Source organism: Erythranthe guttata, chromosome 11 (genome assembly GCF_056151865.1).
Source record: "Erythranthe guttata isolate IM_541 chromosome 11, IM_541, whole genome shotgun sequence".
Classification (NCBI taxonomy): domain Eukaryota; kingdom Viridiplantae; phylum Streptophyta; class Magnoliopsida; order Lamiales; family Phrymaceae; genus Erythranthe; species Erythranthe guttata.
Genome location: NC_142543.1, coordinates 2,784,504 through 2,799,526, shown reverse-complemented (window position 1 = coordinate 2,799,526; position 15,023 = coordinate 2,784,504). Strand labels below are relative to the sequence as shown.

The 15,023-nt window shown below is 36.7% G+C and overlaps 2 protein-coding genes and 1 pseudogene across 3 annotated transcripts; 2 read left to right on the top strand and 1 right to left on the bottom strand.

Annotated features, from left to right (window-relative positions):
• Positions 1–401: 401 nt before the first annotated feature.
• LOC105965494 (protein phosphatase 2C and cyclic nucleotide-binding/kinase domain-containing protein) lies at positions 402–8,037 on the top strand. Of its 2 annotated transcripts, none has more exons than XM_088825441.1 (16): positions 402–704; positions 1,163–2,282; positions 3,488–3,619; positions 3,742–3,966; positions 4,067–4,192; positions 4,531–4,593; positions 4,751–4,833; positions 5,233–5,464; positions 5,540–5,853; positions 5,941–6,031; positions 6,121–6,187; positions 6,263–6,540; positions 6,643–6,708; positions 6,809–6,939; positions 7,208–7,361; positions 7,471–8,037. In XM_088825441.1, the coding sequence occupies exons 2-16, from the start codon at positions 1,248–1,250 to the stop codon at positions 7,714–7,716; spliced, it is 3,243 nt and encodes a 1,080-aa protein (XP_088681567.1). In that variant the 5' UTR covers positions 402–704; positions 1,163–1,247; the 3' UTR covers positions 7,717–8,037. The 2 variants fall into 2 exon arrangements, with proteins under 2 accessions (XP_088681567.1, XP_088681568.1); XM_088825442.1 differs by lacking the exon at positions 402–704 and adding an exon at positions 712–769.
• A 2,136-nt stretch (positions 8,038–10,173) lies between these two features.
• LOC148766784 (small ribosomal subunit protein eS30z/eS30y/eS30x pseudogene) lies at positions 10,174–10,821 on the top strand (annotated as a pseudogene).
• Positions 10,822–11,578: 757 nt separating this feature from the next.
• On the bottom strand, positions 11,579–13,103 carry LOC105965428 (E3 ubiquitin-protein ligase ATL42). The gene has a single exon (XM_012989969.2). The coding sequence runs from the start codon at positions 13,052–13,054 to the stop codon at positions 11,798–11,800; it is 1,257 nt and encodes a 418-aa protein (XP_012845423.2). The 5' UTR covers positions 13,055–13,103; the 3' UTR covers positions 11,579–11,797.
• Positions 13,104–15,023: the final 1,920 nt, after the last annotated feature.

Here is a 15,023-nt window from a genome sequence, read left to right as displayed (position 1 = left end):
TCAACTCATATTAAAGGACAAGGAAACCGAGGAGTAACGCATGAAGTTGCTCGTCTTTCTTTCAAGAGCCCGTTTAACTCAACACATATACCTTTATTAATTTAAACCACTGTATTTGCAGATGACGAGTCTTAAAAAAATATTTCCACACGAAATTCACAACCATCCATGTAATAATTCAAATTGAAAAAAAATAGAAATACAAGTTGGTATAATATCTCATCTTATTAAAACAAATAAGAATATTTGGATAATTCATTTTATTGGCTATTTTTTATTTTATTTCTTTTCATGAAAAGATATCCTTTCAAGTTTCAACCACAAAAATATAAAAAAATAATACTAATATATATTTTTTTAATTTTTCTACTTAATTTTTGATTCACAAAGAAATTGAGAGAGAGGCTGGCGTGGGTCCCATTAATCATCCCCACCATCACTGACCACCCACTGAGCCCCATCAACTTATTTTTACGGCGGCGCGTGTAGACCTAAGCGCGTGGCTACTCCCAACTCAAAAGTTACCAAATTTAGAGAGAGAGAATGAAAAAAAAACCCCACAATCTCCATCTCTCTCTCTCACACACACACACATGCAGTGCTACGTCTCCAGTCCACAGTCCACATCCTACTCTCTCTCTTCATCCAATATCCGACCATTCCAATAAACCACCACTTCCCCCCTGTTTCTATCTTCGAACAAAGTATGTATCTTCTCTCTCTCTACTTTTTTTTTTTTTTTTTGCTTCGCAGTTGATAATTACTCTTGGTATGATTTTTGAATTAGGCGCGTTATTTCTGCTGTAATTATGATGGGTTTTGCTTGTACTTGAGGATTGTGTGTCGTTTCTCTCTTGATTTAAGTGTTTTTGATTCGTTTTGTCCGACTGTTTTTTTTTTTTTTTTTAATTAGATCAAGATATTTGGTGGGAGTGTCAAGTGTGAAGGCAATTTGATTTTTTCTCGAGTTTTTGCTTAATAACTACTGGTTTGAGGATCCAATTGGTGGTTTAATTGATATAAATTTGTGGCCAGTATATATCTGTTTAATCGGCTGTTTGCTATTGTTTCATTTTCCATGATCTATTTTTGATTGTGTGTTGAGATTTGAATTGATATGAAATGCTTTGATTTTGAGAAATTTTGGTGTTCAATTTGACAGATTGAAGTATTTTGGGAAACCTGATGCGCCAGTTTTCGATAATTTTTCGGGATCTGGGGTTGGTCTTGAATTGGTGTTTTGAGTGATGGGTTGTGTTTATTCAAAGACGTGTATAGGCGAGTTGTGCGCTCCCCGGGGAGAAATTAAGGTGCAAGAAAGTGGAGCTGTGAAAAAACCTAGAAGTGAAATTGCAGTGTTTTCGCCTGCCGATTCCGATAGCGATGAAGGGGAAAACGGGGACCAATTATATCAGTTAAATTCAACTACTGAAGCTGGTATTACTAGGCTCTCGAGGGTCTCGGCTCAGTTCTTGCCTCCCAATGGATCGAGGGTTGTGACAGTGCCATCTGGCAGTTACGAAATGCGCTACTCGTTTTTATCTCAGAGAGGCTACTACCCAGATGCACTTGATAAAGCTAATCAAGATAGTTTCTGCATCCACACTCCATTTGGGGCGAGCCCGGATGATCATTTTTTCGGTGTTTTCGATGGGCATGGAGAATTCGGAGCGCAGTGTTCGCAGTTTGCGAAGAAGAAGCTATGCGAGAATTTGCTACGAAACAATCGGTTCCACATGGATGCAGTCGAAGCATGCCATGCAGCTTTCGTGGCAACAAATTCGCAGCTGCACGCCGATCCGTTGGACGATAGCATGAGTGGCACAACCGCAATTACGGTTCTTGTTCGTGGCAGGACAGTTTACGTTTCCAATTCGGGCGATTCGAGGGCTATTATAGCCGAGAGAAGAGGGGCCGATATTGTAGCTGTTGACCTTTCGATTGACCAAACGCCTTTTAGGCCCGATGAACTCGAAAGGGTGAAGTTATGTGGAGCTAGAGTTCTCACTTTGGATCAGATTGAAGGGCTTAAAGATCCGAACGTGCAGTGTTGGGGGACCGAGGAAGAAGATGACGGTGACCCTCCTAGGCTCTGGGTGCAGAACGGTATGTACCCTGGTACAGCTTTTACGAGGAGTATCGGTGATTCTATCGCTGAGACGATTGGGGTTGTGGCTAATCCAGAAATTGTTGTTATGGAGCTAACGCAGAGTAATCCGTTCTTTGTAATTGCGAGTGATGGTGTGTTTGAGTTTCTTTCGAGCCAGAGTGTGGTGGAAATGGTAATTTCACCTTTTGTCTTTTTCCCTATTGCTAATGCAATTTTGTTTTTGAAATGATATATGATGGATTTTGTTGAATATCGACGGGCCAAATTAGTTAGTCTGTCTGTGTATTTGATTTCACTTATATAGAAGTTTAGTAATGGAAGATATTTTTTTTTTCTGGTTTGAAAAGGTTTGCGTTCCGAAAAAGTGAAAATTTGTTAGAAAACCAAAGGGAACAGATGAAATGGAACAAGAAATACGATCCTAGAATAATTTGGGAAGACATGTTAAATAAATGAAATCCTTGATGCAATGTAGGTAATATCGAAAGTAGTTATTGTAGTGTGGTATATATTTAAGCTTCAAATAATTTCGTATTTCACTAAAAACATCGGAGTTTTATTTTTTTGTCGATGGTTTTGCTGCATTAGGTAGTATATGAATGCTTTTATGAAAAATCTGATATTATATGTGAACTGTGAAAAAAATATGGGCATTAAATGGATGTAATAATTATATATAAAAAAACTAAACTCCAGTCCCTTTATGGCCTTGTCCACGTGTCTTGACAGGCTCTTTATTGCCTTTTAAAGGATGGAATTGTGATGTATTACATCGTGCTTATATTCTATTAAGTTAATCAAAAGTGGGAAATACCCTTTGTTTTTTGAGCTTCAGTAGTGTACGTGTACATATGTGTGGGCTAACCTACAATTTGCTAGTTCTCAACATCTGTTTCACTTATTCCGAGTGCCTATTATAGGTGCGAGAGTCTTATAAAGAGGTGTTGACTCTTCTAAGTTAAAAGATTAGAGTATAAATATGCTGCAGCAATTAGTGTCGTTGGGAAAATAGTGAAACGGCTTTGGCTTTTACTGAAAGTGACTAGGCAAAAGAATACATTTTTCTTATCTCTAAAATTACTAACAGCTCCGAAAACCACCAAACCCAACTGTATGTAGACTCATCTAAAATTACACTTTTTATCTCGAAAATTACTAACTTAAAGAGCTTCTAATGTTATCTCCAAATCTGTACGTTCAATTTGATACCAATATTCTCGTTCTGCCATGTTTCTTCTCTGTTTTTGACCGAGTAGTAGTAGCAGTAGCAATGGAGGAAGAATCGAGACTGTGGAACCTTTAAAATAACAAGGAAATATATATGCAATGATATTTGTGTTGCTTTAATTGCTCTAATTTTCTACCGTTGATTTTCAGGTTGCAAAACATAAGGACCCACGTGATGCTTGTGCTGCAATTGTTTCTGAATCATACCGTCTCTGGCTACAATACGAAACTCGAACCGATGACATTACTGTGATAGTCGTACATATAAACGGTTTAAATGATGTATGCAGAGCCATTTAAATACCCTGCACTTTCATTACGATTCATATAGTTTTATTTTGAAGTTTTCCCCTCTTATTACTTCGAACGCTTGATTTAGTTCATTTCAACTATAATAATCACAGGCTGCATTTGGTGAATCGGCAAAGTCTGATGCAGAGTTAAGACCTTTACCTCATGTGATTGAAGTATCGGGATCAGAGTCTCCATCTGTTGTGAACTGGAGATCAAGAAACCGTGCAAGGCATGATATATCTCGTGCACGTCTTCGTGCACTTGAAAGTTCTCTTGAGAATGGGCAAGCTTGGGTTCCTTCTTCTCCAGCTCACAGAAAGACCTGGGAAGAAGAAGTAGACTGCTCTCTCTCGTCTTTTTAATTTTCTAAAAATGTAATCTCACCGAAACTATGTACTAAATGATCTGAGTTGATTTATAATCCATACACTGCAGGGTCAAATTGAACGGTCCTTGCGCGATCATTTTCTTTTCAGAAAGCTTACTGATTCTCAGTGCCATGTATTGTTGGATTGCATGCAAAGAGTTGAGGTTCAAGCCGGAGAGATAGTGGTACAGCAGGTGTGTTTATCTAACTCATTATCTATTTCTAGAATGAAGATCTTTTTCTCATATTCCTTTTGATTGACTAAGTGACTATTGCAAGTATTGAGTTTTGGAGAATTCTAGCCAAAATAGTGTACTGTGTTTTGCTGTTAAGAGTTAAGAAACTCCGTCATGGAGAGGTTGCCGTTGTACCAATTGACCAGTTTAATGAATTTGAACGTATTTCTTTCGTTCGTTTTTATAATTTTGTATGTATAGTGTATATTACTGTATAAAAACTTCAAAACTCTAATGAGTGACCAATGCATGGGAAATGATGTCGAAACACTAACTTGTTTGTATAAATGTTTCAGGGTGGAGACGGTGACTGTTTCTACGTAGTTGGCGATGGGGAGTTTGAGGTTTCTGCAACTCAGGTGAATTTCGGTTCTGCATTTTACGAACCGCAATCATTTATATCCTTTGCAGAAAAAAAATAGTATCTCTTACTTTCTCACTCTCATTAGAAACTAATTTCAGTTCAAACTATGAAGCTTTGCTATGCTAATATTTATTTATTTATTAATATTTCAGGAAGAGAAAAACGGAGAAGTGTCCAGAGTACTACAGCGGTACACTGCTGAAAAATTATCTTCATTCGGGGAACTTGCACTGATGTGAGATATTTACATTTTCCTCTTTCCATGCTAATAAATACAGTGCAGTGTTGTTTATGTTCATTAAAAATCGGTAGACTCAACTGAATCTGCAAGAATGTGTTTAGTTCTTTTTATTGAAGATTGAAGATATACATGTATAGTTCTTTTATATGGCATTATATATTGGTCCTGTTTTTGGGAAGGTTTGGTGGAGGGGTCCAGTTTTGTCGACATGCATTTTACTTCCTTCTCTAGTAATATGATTAATCGGAATGCTGAATTGTTACTTGCACTGTACTTGTACGTATATTCAACTTAGTTTGTAGATATTACTGAGAGAAAATATATATTAACTGAGTTTGTATCTCTGTGAATGTAAACGCGTTTTATGTAGCTTTACAATATATTAAACTGCAGGTACAACAAGCCACTCCAAGCTTCTGTTCGAGCTGTGACCAATGGAATTCTCTGGGCGCTTAAAAGAGAAGATTTTAGAGGAATTCTCATGTCTGAGTTTTCTAATCTATCCTCATTGAAGTTACTTCGATCAGTAGATCTTCTATCAAAGTTGACAATCTTACAGCTGAGTCATATTGCAGATTCGCTTTCAGAAGTGTCTTTCTCCGATGGGCAGAAAATAGTCGATAAGGTAAACTCGCTCTCGACATCCGAACACGCTTTTTAAATCCCTTTAATCTTATTCTATTCATATATACCTCTGCAGAACGAAGACCTTTCGGGTTTGTACATCATACAAAAGGGAGTCGTAAAAGTTACTTGTGACTTGAACTCAGTAAAAAGTGTCGATATATCCAGTCTCGTACCTGAAATTGACAAGCCGAATGATGATATGCGTAATAAGAGTTTTTCTGTTGAGAAAACCGAGGGGAGTTATTTTGGGGAATGGACACTTCTCGGTGAGAGTCTCTCTTCGTTAACTGCCGTTGCTTTGGGCGATGTCGTGTGCTCGATTTTAACGAAGGAGAAGTTTGATTCAGTTGTGGGCCCTCTGGCAAAGCTTTCACGGGATGATCATAAGTAAGTGTTTAACTTTTAGTTTTCATGTATATTTATATGCGTTTATCGCAGTAGTGTTTGACTCGAGTACGTTTAAAATTTGTTTAGGTCGTCGAAGCACTATTCAACTAATTTGTCCTCAGAATCAGACAGAAAGTTTGATACTTCAACAATTAAGAATATTCAGCTTGCTGATTTGGTAAGAAACATTCTTCTTCTTTTAGTTTGTTTTAAATGATTTACCGCCGGAAGAAAAAAATTTAATTCGACATTTATATTTTTTTCAAGGAGTGGAGAACTTGTGTGTATTCCACAGACTGCAGCGAGATCGGCCTTGTACGTGTTAAAGATTCAGGTAGGTTTTCTCGATTATTGATGCTTATGAAGAAGTTTCCGTTAATGTCTAAATGGAAGCCGTTTTTTTCTGCAGAAAATTTGCTTAGTTTGAAAAGATTTTCGAAGCAGAAGGTTAAAAAACTCGGAAAAGAAGAATTAGTACTGAATGAAAAGAAACTATTGAGTTCTGTAAGCCAGTCTCCTTTCGTACCTCGAGTTATATGCACTTGTGCCGACCAATCATATGCCGCCGTACTTTTGGACACACGTATAGCTTGCTCCATGACACCGATAATTCACAATGCACTCGACGAAACTTCTGCACAGTTTTGTGCTGCATCTGTTGTTATTGCCTTAGAAGGTTTGCACAAGGTATAAGGTCGACTGTGCCACGTCAAATTTCGTTTCTATCTACAAATAAAATTTTCCTTTTAACTGAATTTTTATTTTTAATTTTTTTAATTAATAATGCAGTGTGGCATTCTTTATCGAGGCGTGTCCCCTGATGTTCTAGTGTTTGATCAGACGGGGTATATACAGGTTAGTTGATTTTTTTTAATTTTTCAAGATTTAGTAATTTGAGTTTCTTTACACGACGAATATACATGAAAATGATAATGAATTTCTCCGTTCAATATAGCTAGTGGACTTCAGATTCGGAAAGGAGTTATCCGGTGATTCTTTCGAGAGGGCATATACCGTTTGCGGTATGGCGGATTCATTGGCTCCTGAAGTAATCCAAGGGAAAGGTCATGGCTTTCCCGCTGACTGGTATGTATGCCTATTAGAGTCGAGCTCTCTCTCTCTGGCTGGTTTACTTCTGCAACTTGATCTTCTTGCACATCTCTCTCTCTCTCTCTCTCTCTCTCTCTCTCTCTCTCTCTCTCTCTCTCTCTCTGTAAATGATCTCTTTTCACTAAATAATAAGGCACAAACTTTCCGATTATAGATAACATCAGTATTTGTCCCCTCAATTTTTCGGTGGTCGATTTTGTTGGACTATTAATCCCCATTTCCCTCTTGTAATAATTGTGGGCAGGTGGGCTTTGGGAAGTTTGATCTACTTCATGCTACAAGGTGAAATGCCTTTCGGATCTTGGAGAGAAAGCGAGCTCACGTTCGGGCGAATAGTCAAAGGACAGCTCACTCTTCCCCATAATTTCAGTGTCGAAGCTGTTGACCTCATAACTAAGGTCAACATTCATTATCAACTTTTTTTTTTCTTTTTTTCCATTTGAAACCACAGTTGGAAAAGGAAAAAAAAAACTACACGAAAGCTAACACATTGTAATATTGTTTCAGCTACTCGAAGTAGACGAAAGTGCGAGACTCGGAAGTCAAGGTGTTGACTCGGTCAAATCCCATCCGTGGTTTGATGGTGTCGATTGGAAAGGATTAGCAGATCGGACGGTTCCTGTTCCACCCGAGATCATCTCGCGTATAAAACTGTACCTCGAAAGCCACTCCGATGATACAGAATCTTCAGTATATTCTCCGATTCGAGATTTGGAAGAACTCAACACACCAGAATGGCTTGAGGACTGGTAAAAGAAAAAAAGAGCTTTTTGCTCCTTCGATGGAGTTTTCTCGACTCGGCGTAATATGTTTGGAAAATGGTAAAATTGCTTACATATTTATATATATGTTACTCATCAATTTTATTTTATTTTTCCCCAATTTTTTTATTTTAATTTTTTTAATTTTGTGAATAGGTAGATTATGTAAATGTATGAAGACATTAATTATGAGATGATGCAGCATTATCCCTACTTATGAAAATTCATAGGTTTGTGTATTCCTATATACATTTATGATTTGAAGCCCTTGAGAGAAAGGGAATTGAAATATTTATAATACTTTGGGATTCAATTTTGGATCATTTGAATGTCATGCCATCATAGTGAAGCAATCAAACATTGCTAAATTTGTTACATAGATTATAGTTTCGTGTACATACTTGCTAGGAAATGAAGAATTACCTAATTACGTCGGGATTGTTAGTAGCCTTTTTGAAAAATAATAATGTTGACGATGCATCTTCACCATCGTACGCATGTCTTTATCGCTCGTCATCGACACAAAGTCTTTCACACGAGGCTAGTCCGGAGAACCAACATATCCGGATCTGTAGCTCCATACTTTTTTGTTGCAGTATCAAGAAGCTCCTTCAGAAACTCATTATTCTTGATTGCAGTGACAAAGATGCAATGATTGTTGGAACAACAGTCTAGCAATTCAACCAAAGGTTGTTGACTATTAATAAATATGTCCATATTTTCAAACATGTGGCAGATAGCTAAAATGGTAGCAATGTGGATGGGCAGAGCTATGATGGCGCGAAGACGGAACATATGTTGAGCATGGCGGGTTTTTTCGTTTTTTGGTAGTAATTTTGCGAAGATTCAGACATGTTTGTAAACTATAATTATATGTTGGGAGTATGGATCATGGGTGTTTGTTACATGTATAGATTAAATGAAGAAGAAAAAAAAATAGATTTTTTTTTAATGAAGGGCATTTCAGACATTTTGTGTGGGTAGGAGAGCTATTAATCAGAGAAATTTAATAAAGGGAGCGCAATAGCCAAAGTATAGTACTGAAATTGTCTACTATATGAAACTAGCCAAAAATAATTTACTAGCTAGAACCTCTAAAATAAAAGGTGGTCCTATTTAATTATAATTATATTTTTATGGGATGGATAAGTACGTGACATGTATTTTATTCAAATTGGTTTTGTCATTTTCCTAAATTGATCTATCTTAATTGCTAACATATATCTCTCAGCTGTGACGCAAGTTGGCGTAGCTCATGACGTCAGATGTTTATTTCACAATATATATACGCGTTGTAAATAAATGGCTGATATCTGTAATTTATCATGAATTTTATGCTTTTTTAAGGGAAAAGTAATAATAATCTAATTACGATACTTATAAAATTATTTTTTCAAAACAAAATCTACGTAAGATTTGCATATTGCGTCCATGATTTTGTCTTCTTGCTTACCAATTTAGGCCCCATTTGGTTCGTATGATTAGACCTGATTGACAATATAGATCCAGCCGGAGCCGGTGTTTGGTTCACATGATGCGCGCCCGGGATGGATCTTGGGCCCGGGTCTGTGTCCTTCATTTTCGGGAAAACTCATCCTACCAGGGGGGGTGGGTTTATGTAATCCCATCCATTGTCCACACTAAACTATACAGGAAATGACATCTTGACCCTCGATTTAATTTTTTATTACGATCTACCCAGGTATATAAATCATTTTTCTCCCCCAAATCGATTTCTCTCGACTAACCTCTCTCTCTTCCCTCTATCGGATTTACTTCCAAAGAAAGCGAATGGAATTCAACGGCAAACCATGCCCATCGCCGGAATCTGAGAAACGGTAGAGATTTGCGATGAGGAGCGTAAAGAACAACGTGGAAGCAAAGTTCAACAATCTACAGTTCAGGTGTGTGTGGGTGTGTTCATACATACTTATTTATCTTAATGTGGGTGTATGTATGTGTGTATCCATATACAGTCAATTTTTCTCTTGGTGTGTGATTCTCGATGTTAATTTTTCTAATTTATGTCAACTTTTATTTTTTTTCAAATTTCTCCCTTTTTTAAAATTGAGGAATCTGGAAATTCCTGATTTATATTTGAATCTTTTGAATCAAATGAGATGGAAAGATTGAATAAAAAAAATTCGTATTGGAAAGGTGTTTACTTGTTCTACATGAAAAGAATTGTGTTGACTCCATGAGTTGTGAAGTAGAGATTTATAATCGGGATATATATATCTTATTTGGCTACTATTGATGAAAATTTAGCTAGAAAGAACAAAAAAAGTTTTTTTTCACCCAAGATTTCTGTTAATCAACTCTTGGAACACAAGGAAATTTGTGGATGGCAGTCGGAAAAAGTTTTAATAATATCTGTCTTTGTTAGATAAATAGTTTGTGTTTTACTTTAGTCAGCTTCTCTTACACGAGAAATAAAACATAAGAGAAGATGGGGAAGCTGTTGGAGCATATACTGGTGTTTCAGTTCTCACAAACATATCAAACAAATCGGCCACGATGTCCTAGTCTCCAAACGAGCTCCTCCTAGAAGAAGTATATTCGACATTTCGGAAAATCGAACGCATTGTGTATCATGTGATGATGTGGTCTGAAGACCCGAGCTCCATTTCCACTATCGGCAACCGAAGAAGAACCATAGGAAGAATTTCAGAGAAATCAATTAAACACAAACATGGGTAAGGACGTAAGATACACGGTTCGTTGGCTCGTGCTGGAAAGGTGAGAGGACAGACGACAAATGTGGTGAATCAGGATGGCAAGACCAGAAGAAGAAGCCTCGTGGCCGCAAACACAAGCATATGCAGTACAGCCACGTTTCGTCACCGCCGTTATTGGTTTTGGGAAGAAGAGGGGAACAAAACTCATCTGAGAAATAAAGTGCAGCGGAGCGGGGCCATATCAATAATTTCCGTATGTGAACAAATATTCGGTTTTAATTGCTTTTGTTTTTGTTTTTGTTTTAATTATATTGTAGTGATTGTTAGATATCAAATTAAAAACTTTTGCACCAGCAGTTGTGCTATGGCTATTTTGAACTTATTTACTGTTTAATGTTGAGTATAATCAAGTTGAATTAGTTTAATTGTGTTAAAAGAAAGTGTGATAATGTGGTGTGTGATGGACGCCACACTTCGTCCCTGTCCATGAAAATGATTTGAACTGCTACTACTCATCGGATTAAAATCACTATGATAAAAATTTCGTGTTTAGTACAGTTATTCGCACAAAAAAAAATGAAAAAAAAAGACAGAAAAAAAAACATACATAATGGAAATAAGTCATAGGGGTTGGGAGCTTTCATACACATCAAGCCAGGGGCAATATAGGTTTTTCGATACCTATCCAACCCTAACCATTAAACCAAACGTAGGAATGATCCAGTCCAGACATCCATCTTGAAGTTGAAACAGACAAACCAAACATGAGATTAAATAATTTAATTTTTATCCCTACAGTGTAATCCTAATGGGTTGATAGAATCCCATCCAAACCCATCACACGAACCAAAATAGCCCTTAGTGTCACTAGCTGACAAATTACTCAAGTCATAAAAGTCAACAAGAAAAAATCCGAATTATATATTTTAATTTTAAGTGAAAAATCTAACGATGCTAAAGGGAAGCCGCGGTAGGTGGTTAGCTGGCCCTACGACCATTAGAACATTCGATCTGGAGATAACTTTCATAAATAAATAGTGAAAAAAATATAGATTAGAATCAATAATTGAACAATCAGTGTGAATCTTGAACGAGTAATCCTATTTCAAATTAGGAAATAACCATAGGTAGTTCCTTGTATATATAAATGTATCAAACCGGATTAAGATTACGCGATTACAAAATTCAATAATCAATAAACACTATTTTCTGAATTCTGTCCCGATTTTTGACATTTTCCGTCTGTCTTGTTCATCTTCATCGACGATAACACTGAGAAAATTCTAGTATGATTTAATTACTAGTTTCTAAGCTAAAAGAGTTCCTCTAAGTTGCAACTATGTAATAAAAAAAAATCAAGAAACAAGAAAAAAAAAATAATCGTGATTAGAAGTACTAAACATTAATTTGCGTTGAGGGCCTCGGTTCTTCTCTATTTGCAAACCATTGAATTGTTCTTCTTGCAATTTGCAGCCAAACCCTTCTTCTCATAACCTCCTCTTGATCAACTGACTCTGAGTTTCCACTATTCCTCAATTGATGATCTCTGAATCTTGGATGAACTTTTATCTCAGACACCGATCGCCTACCCGATTCGAGCCCGTCTCGTTTTTCTTTCGAACAATCCGACGCAACTATTCTCGTATGATTCTTGATCTCCTTCACCTTGCTCTCAAACACTCTTTTCCTCTCCATCTCCTCTTTAATATTATTCATAATTGAATAATCATTCTTCTTTCTTGAATTCTCCAAATTACACGAGTTCAAGAATCTTGAATTCGACACGTCACCGAGCATCTCCGAGTTGAGATGCAGCATGTCCGAAGAACTAACGTCGCTCCATCGATTCTTCATTACGTTATTAATACTCGAAACAACGTTGATCTTGTGGTTCAACTTGTGAAAAGTTCGATCCCGATTATTATTAGTATCAGCATCAGTATTAGTATTATTAATCTGCATTGACAATTCTTCTTCTTCTTGGGGTTTTGACCCGAAGCTCGAGGAATATTCCTCTCTATCTACGTAAAGTTCGAGATTGGAGTATCCGTGATGATCTGGCGGGTCCCACGGAAACCCCTCCGGGCACTGCAGATCCGAACCGACCACGTTGTTCGGTTCGGCTCTGCATCTGCAGAGAGGGCAAGTGTCGCGCTTCTCTAACCAACGGTCGATGCAGTCGATGTGGAAAGCATGCTTGCACTTCGGCAGCATCCGGAGAACGTCGGTTCCGTCGAACTGCGCCAGGCAGACGGCGCACTCGAGCCCCTCCGTCGGTCCCCGGAGCGAGGAGAATCTGAACAAGGGGAGGGATTCGACGACCGATTTGTCGACGCCGGAGGGTGGCGGCGCCGGCCGCCGGAGAAGGCCGTCTTGTATGATTCTCCGGCTGAGGCTGAGTGAGGAGGAGCGGCGGCGGCGGAATTTGGCGTAGAGGAGGAGGATGAAGGTGAGGGAGAACATGATCGAGAGTAGGGCGATGACGACCGCTAGGCTTGGCTGGAAATTGGTGGCGGAATCGTCGTCGGCTTGTGGAGGTGAAGGTTTGACTGCAAGCTGGTTCTGTGCGGTGACGTCATCAATGGCGGAGATGATGAAGAAGAGGATGGATATTATGGATAATAATATTGTTGTTGTTGATTTGTCATCCATTGGGAAATTGTTTATTTTTATGCTCGTTGGAAAGTTCTCTCACCTTGTATATAAATGTAGAATTTGATAATATATATATATATATATATATATATATATATATATATATATATATATATATATATATATATATATATATTAGCTGTGTAAATGAGTTGAGTCGGCTCGAAAAAAGTTCGAGCTCGCGAGCTTGAGGTAACGTTTTCTTAGTTGTTTATAAGCTCAGAGCTCGCGAGTCTTCTTTTTATTTTCTTAGTTCATTGTTTACTTTATAATTTTTTTATTATAATAAGAATTAATTTATAAAAAAAAACGAAAATGAGATTGGACTCGAGCTAAAAGGAAAATACTCGAAATTGACAAAATGGACTTGCGTTCGAGCATGTCAAAACAGGCGAATTCGGCTTATTCACACCCCTAATGTATATAGCATAGTCGGTTTAATTCGAGTGTAGGCACGACGAGAGAGACGGTCGTCTATACAAATTTGTAGATAAAAATAATTAAACTCAGTCTATTTTTCTGAGATTTTAATTTTATTTAAAAAATAAATAAATAATAGAATTGCAAATACCTCATTCATATTCTGTCCTGCCAAAACCAAAACAAATTCCAAAAGGGTATATTTGTAATTATTCAAACCCCAAAACTCTTCTATATTAATATAGGTGTGTTTAAATATTATATATAAAAGAAAGAAACACTAGGGAAACTGACTCACACTCTTCTATATTATCTTATATTAATATTTGTAAAAACACACTGACCCGCAACACAGTCCTAACCCGCAACACTATATTTTTATAATTGTTATTATTATTTTTATCTCTCCTATTTTGGAGTCTATTTTCTCTAACTCTTCTTTACTTCATTTATTTAATGATTAATTTCATATTATGACAATTAAGTTTATATCTATTTTTTTCGAAATGAGTTAGTATTATTAAATTCGTATAAATATTAATGTTGTTATCAATATCACTAATAAATTTATCATAATTATTATTGTCATGTATTAAACTAATGCTATCCCATGCATCGCATGGGGAAAATGCTAGTTAATTATAATATGTAGATGTTTACCTGCTGTATATACTTCATGGAGTCTAAAACATAGATTTGGCATAATTAATTAACCTAAAATGCATGCACGTGCTTGTCATTTATGTCATTAGTTACAATAATGTCATAATTAATTAATTATATATCAAACTAGATAATTAATAGTCTGTAAATTAATTAGATACAAGTTGTGATCACAACTTTTTTTTGGTAGAGAACGAAACCGCAATCAACCATATAAGTGCACTGGATGATAAACTCATACTCTCATATAATAGCTTGTAAATCATACGAGAGACATAAACCACATTATGCTAATCATGTGTGACAGATTCGACCTAGCGACCGTTGACAATGAGATTCAAACAATAAAAATTCAATTTCCGTTGCTCCATCCTAAATTAATCTTTTCTTTTTAAGTATAAAAATTCACGTTTTCTTTTTTTGGTATTTTTTTTAACCAAAAAACGAACGAACTTCTGAACCGATCGATTCTATCCAAAACGCTATTTTTAGGTTTGCCGTTCGAATATCGGCACCATCGAAGCTGCCAAACCAAACAATACGTCCACCCTATGTTTGTTTAGTTCAATAAAATTAAATGATGAAATGAATTAAACAGAAAAGGAAAAGGGGCAAACTGCAAATTAGAAAAGCTATACCAAATATAAATTGGTGCCGAAAAACTATATGCGGCCGAAAACGCTTTATGAAGCATTAGTGTGATCGTACTACTATATAGAAAGCGGGTAGTTATATGTATTAAAAGCTCGGGAAAGGAACAGATTATCGGGCACGATTTCGCGTCAATACGCACATGGATGTTATCACTTGTGACACACTATTTGCTATTTTAGTATGGAATATAAATACAGTTTTCATCCCTCAAATTTACACTATTTCATAT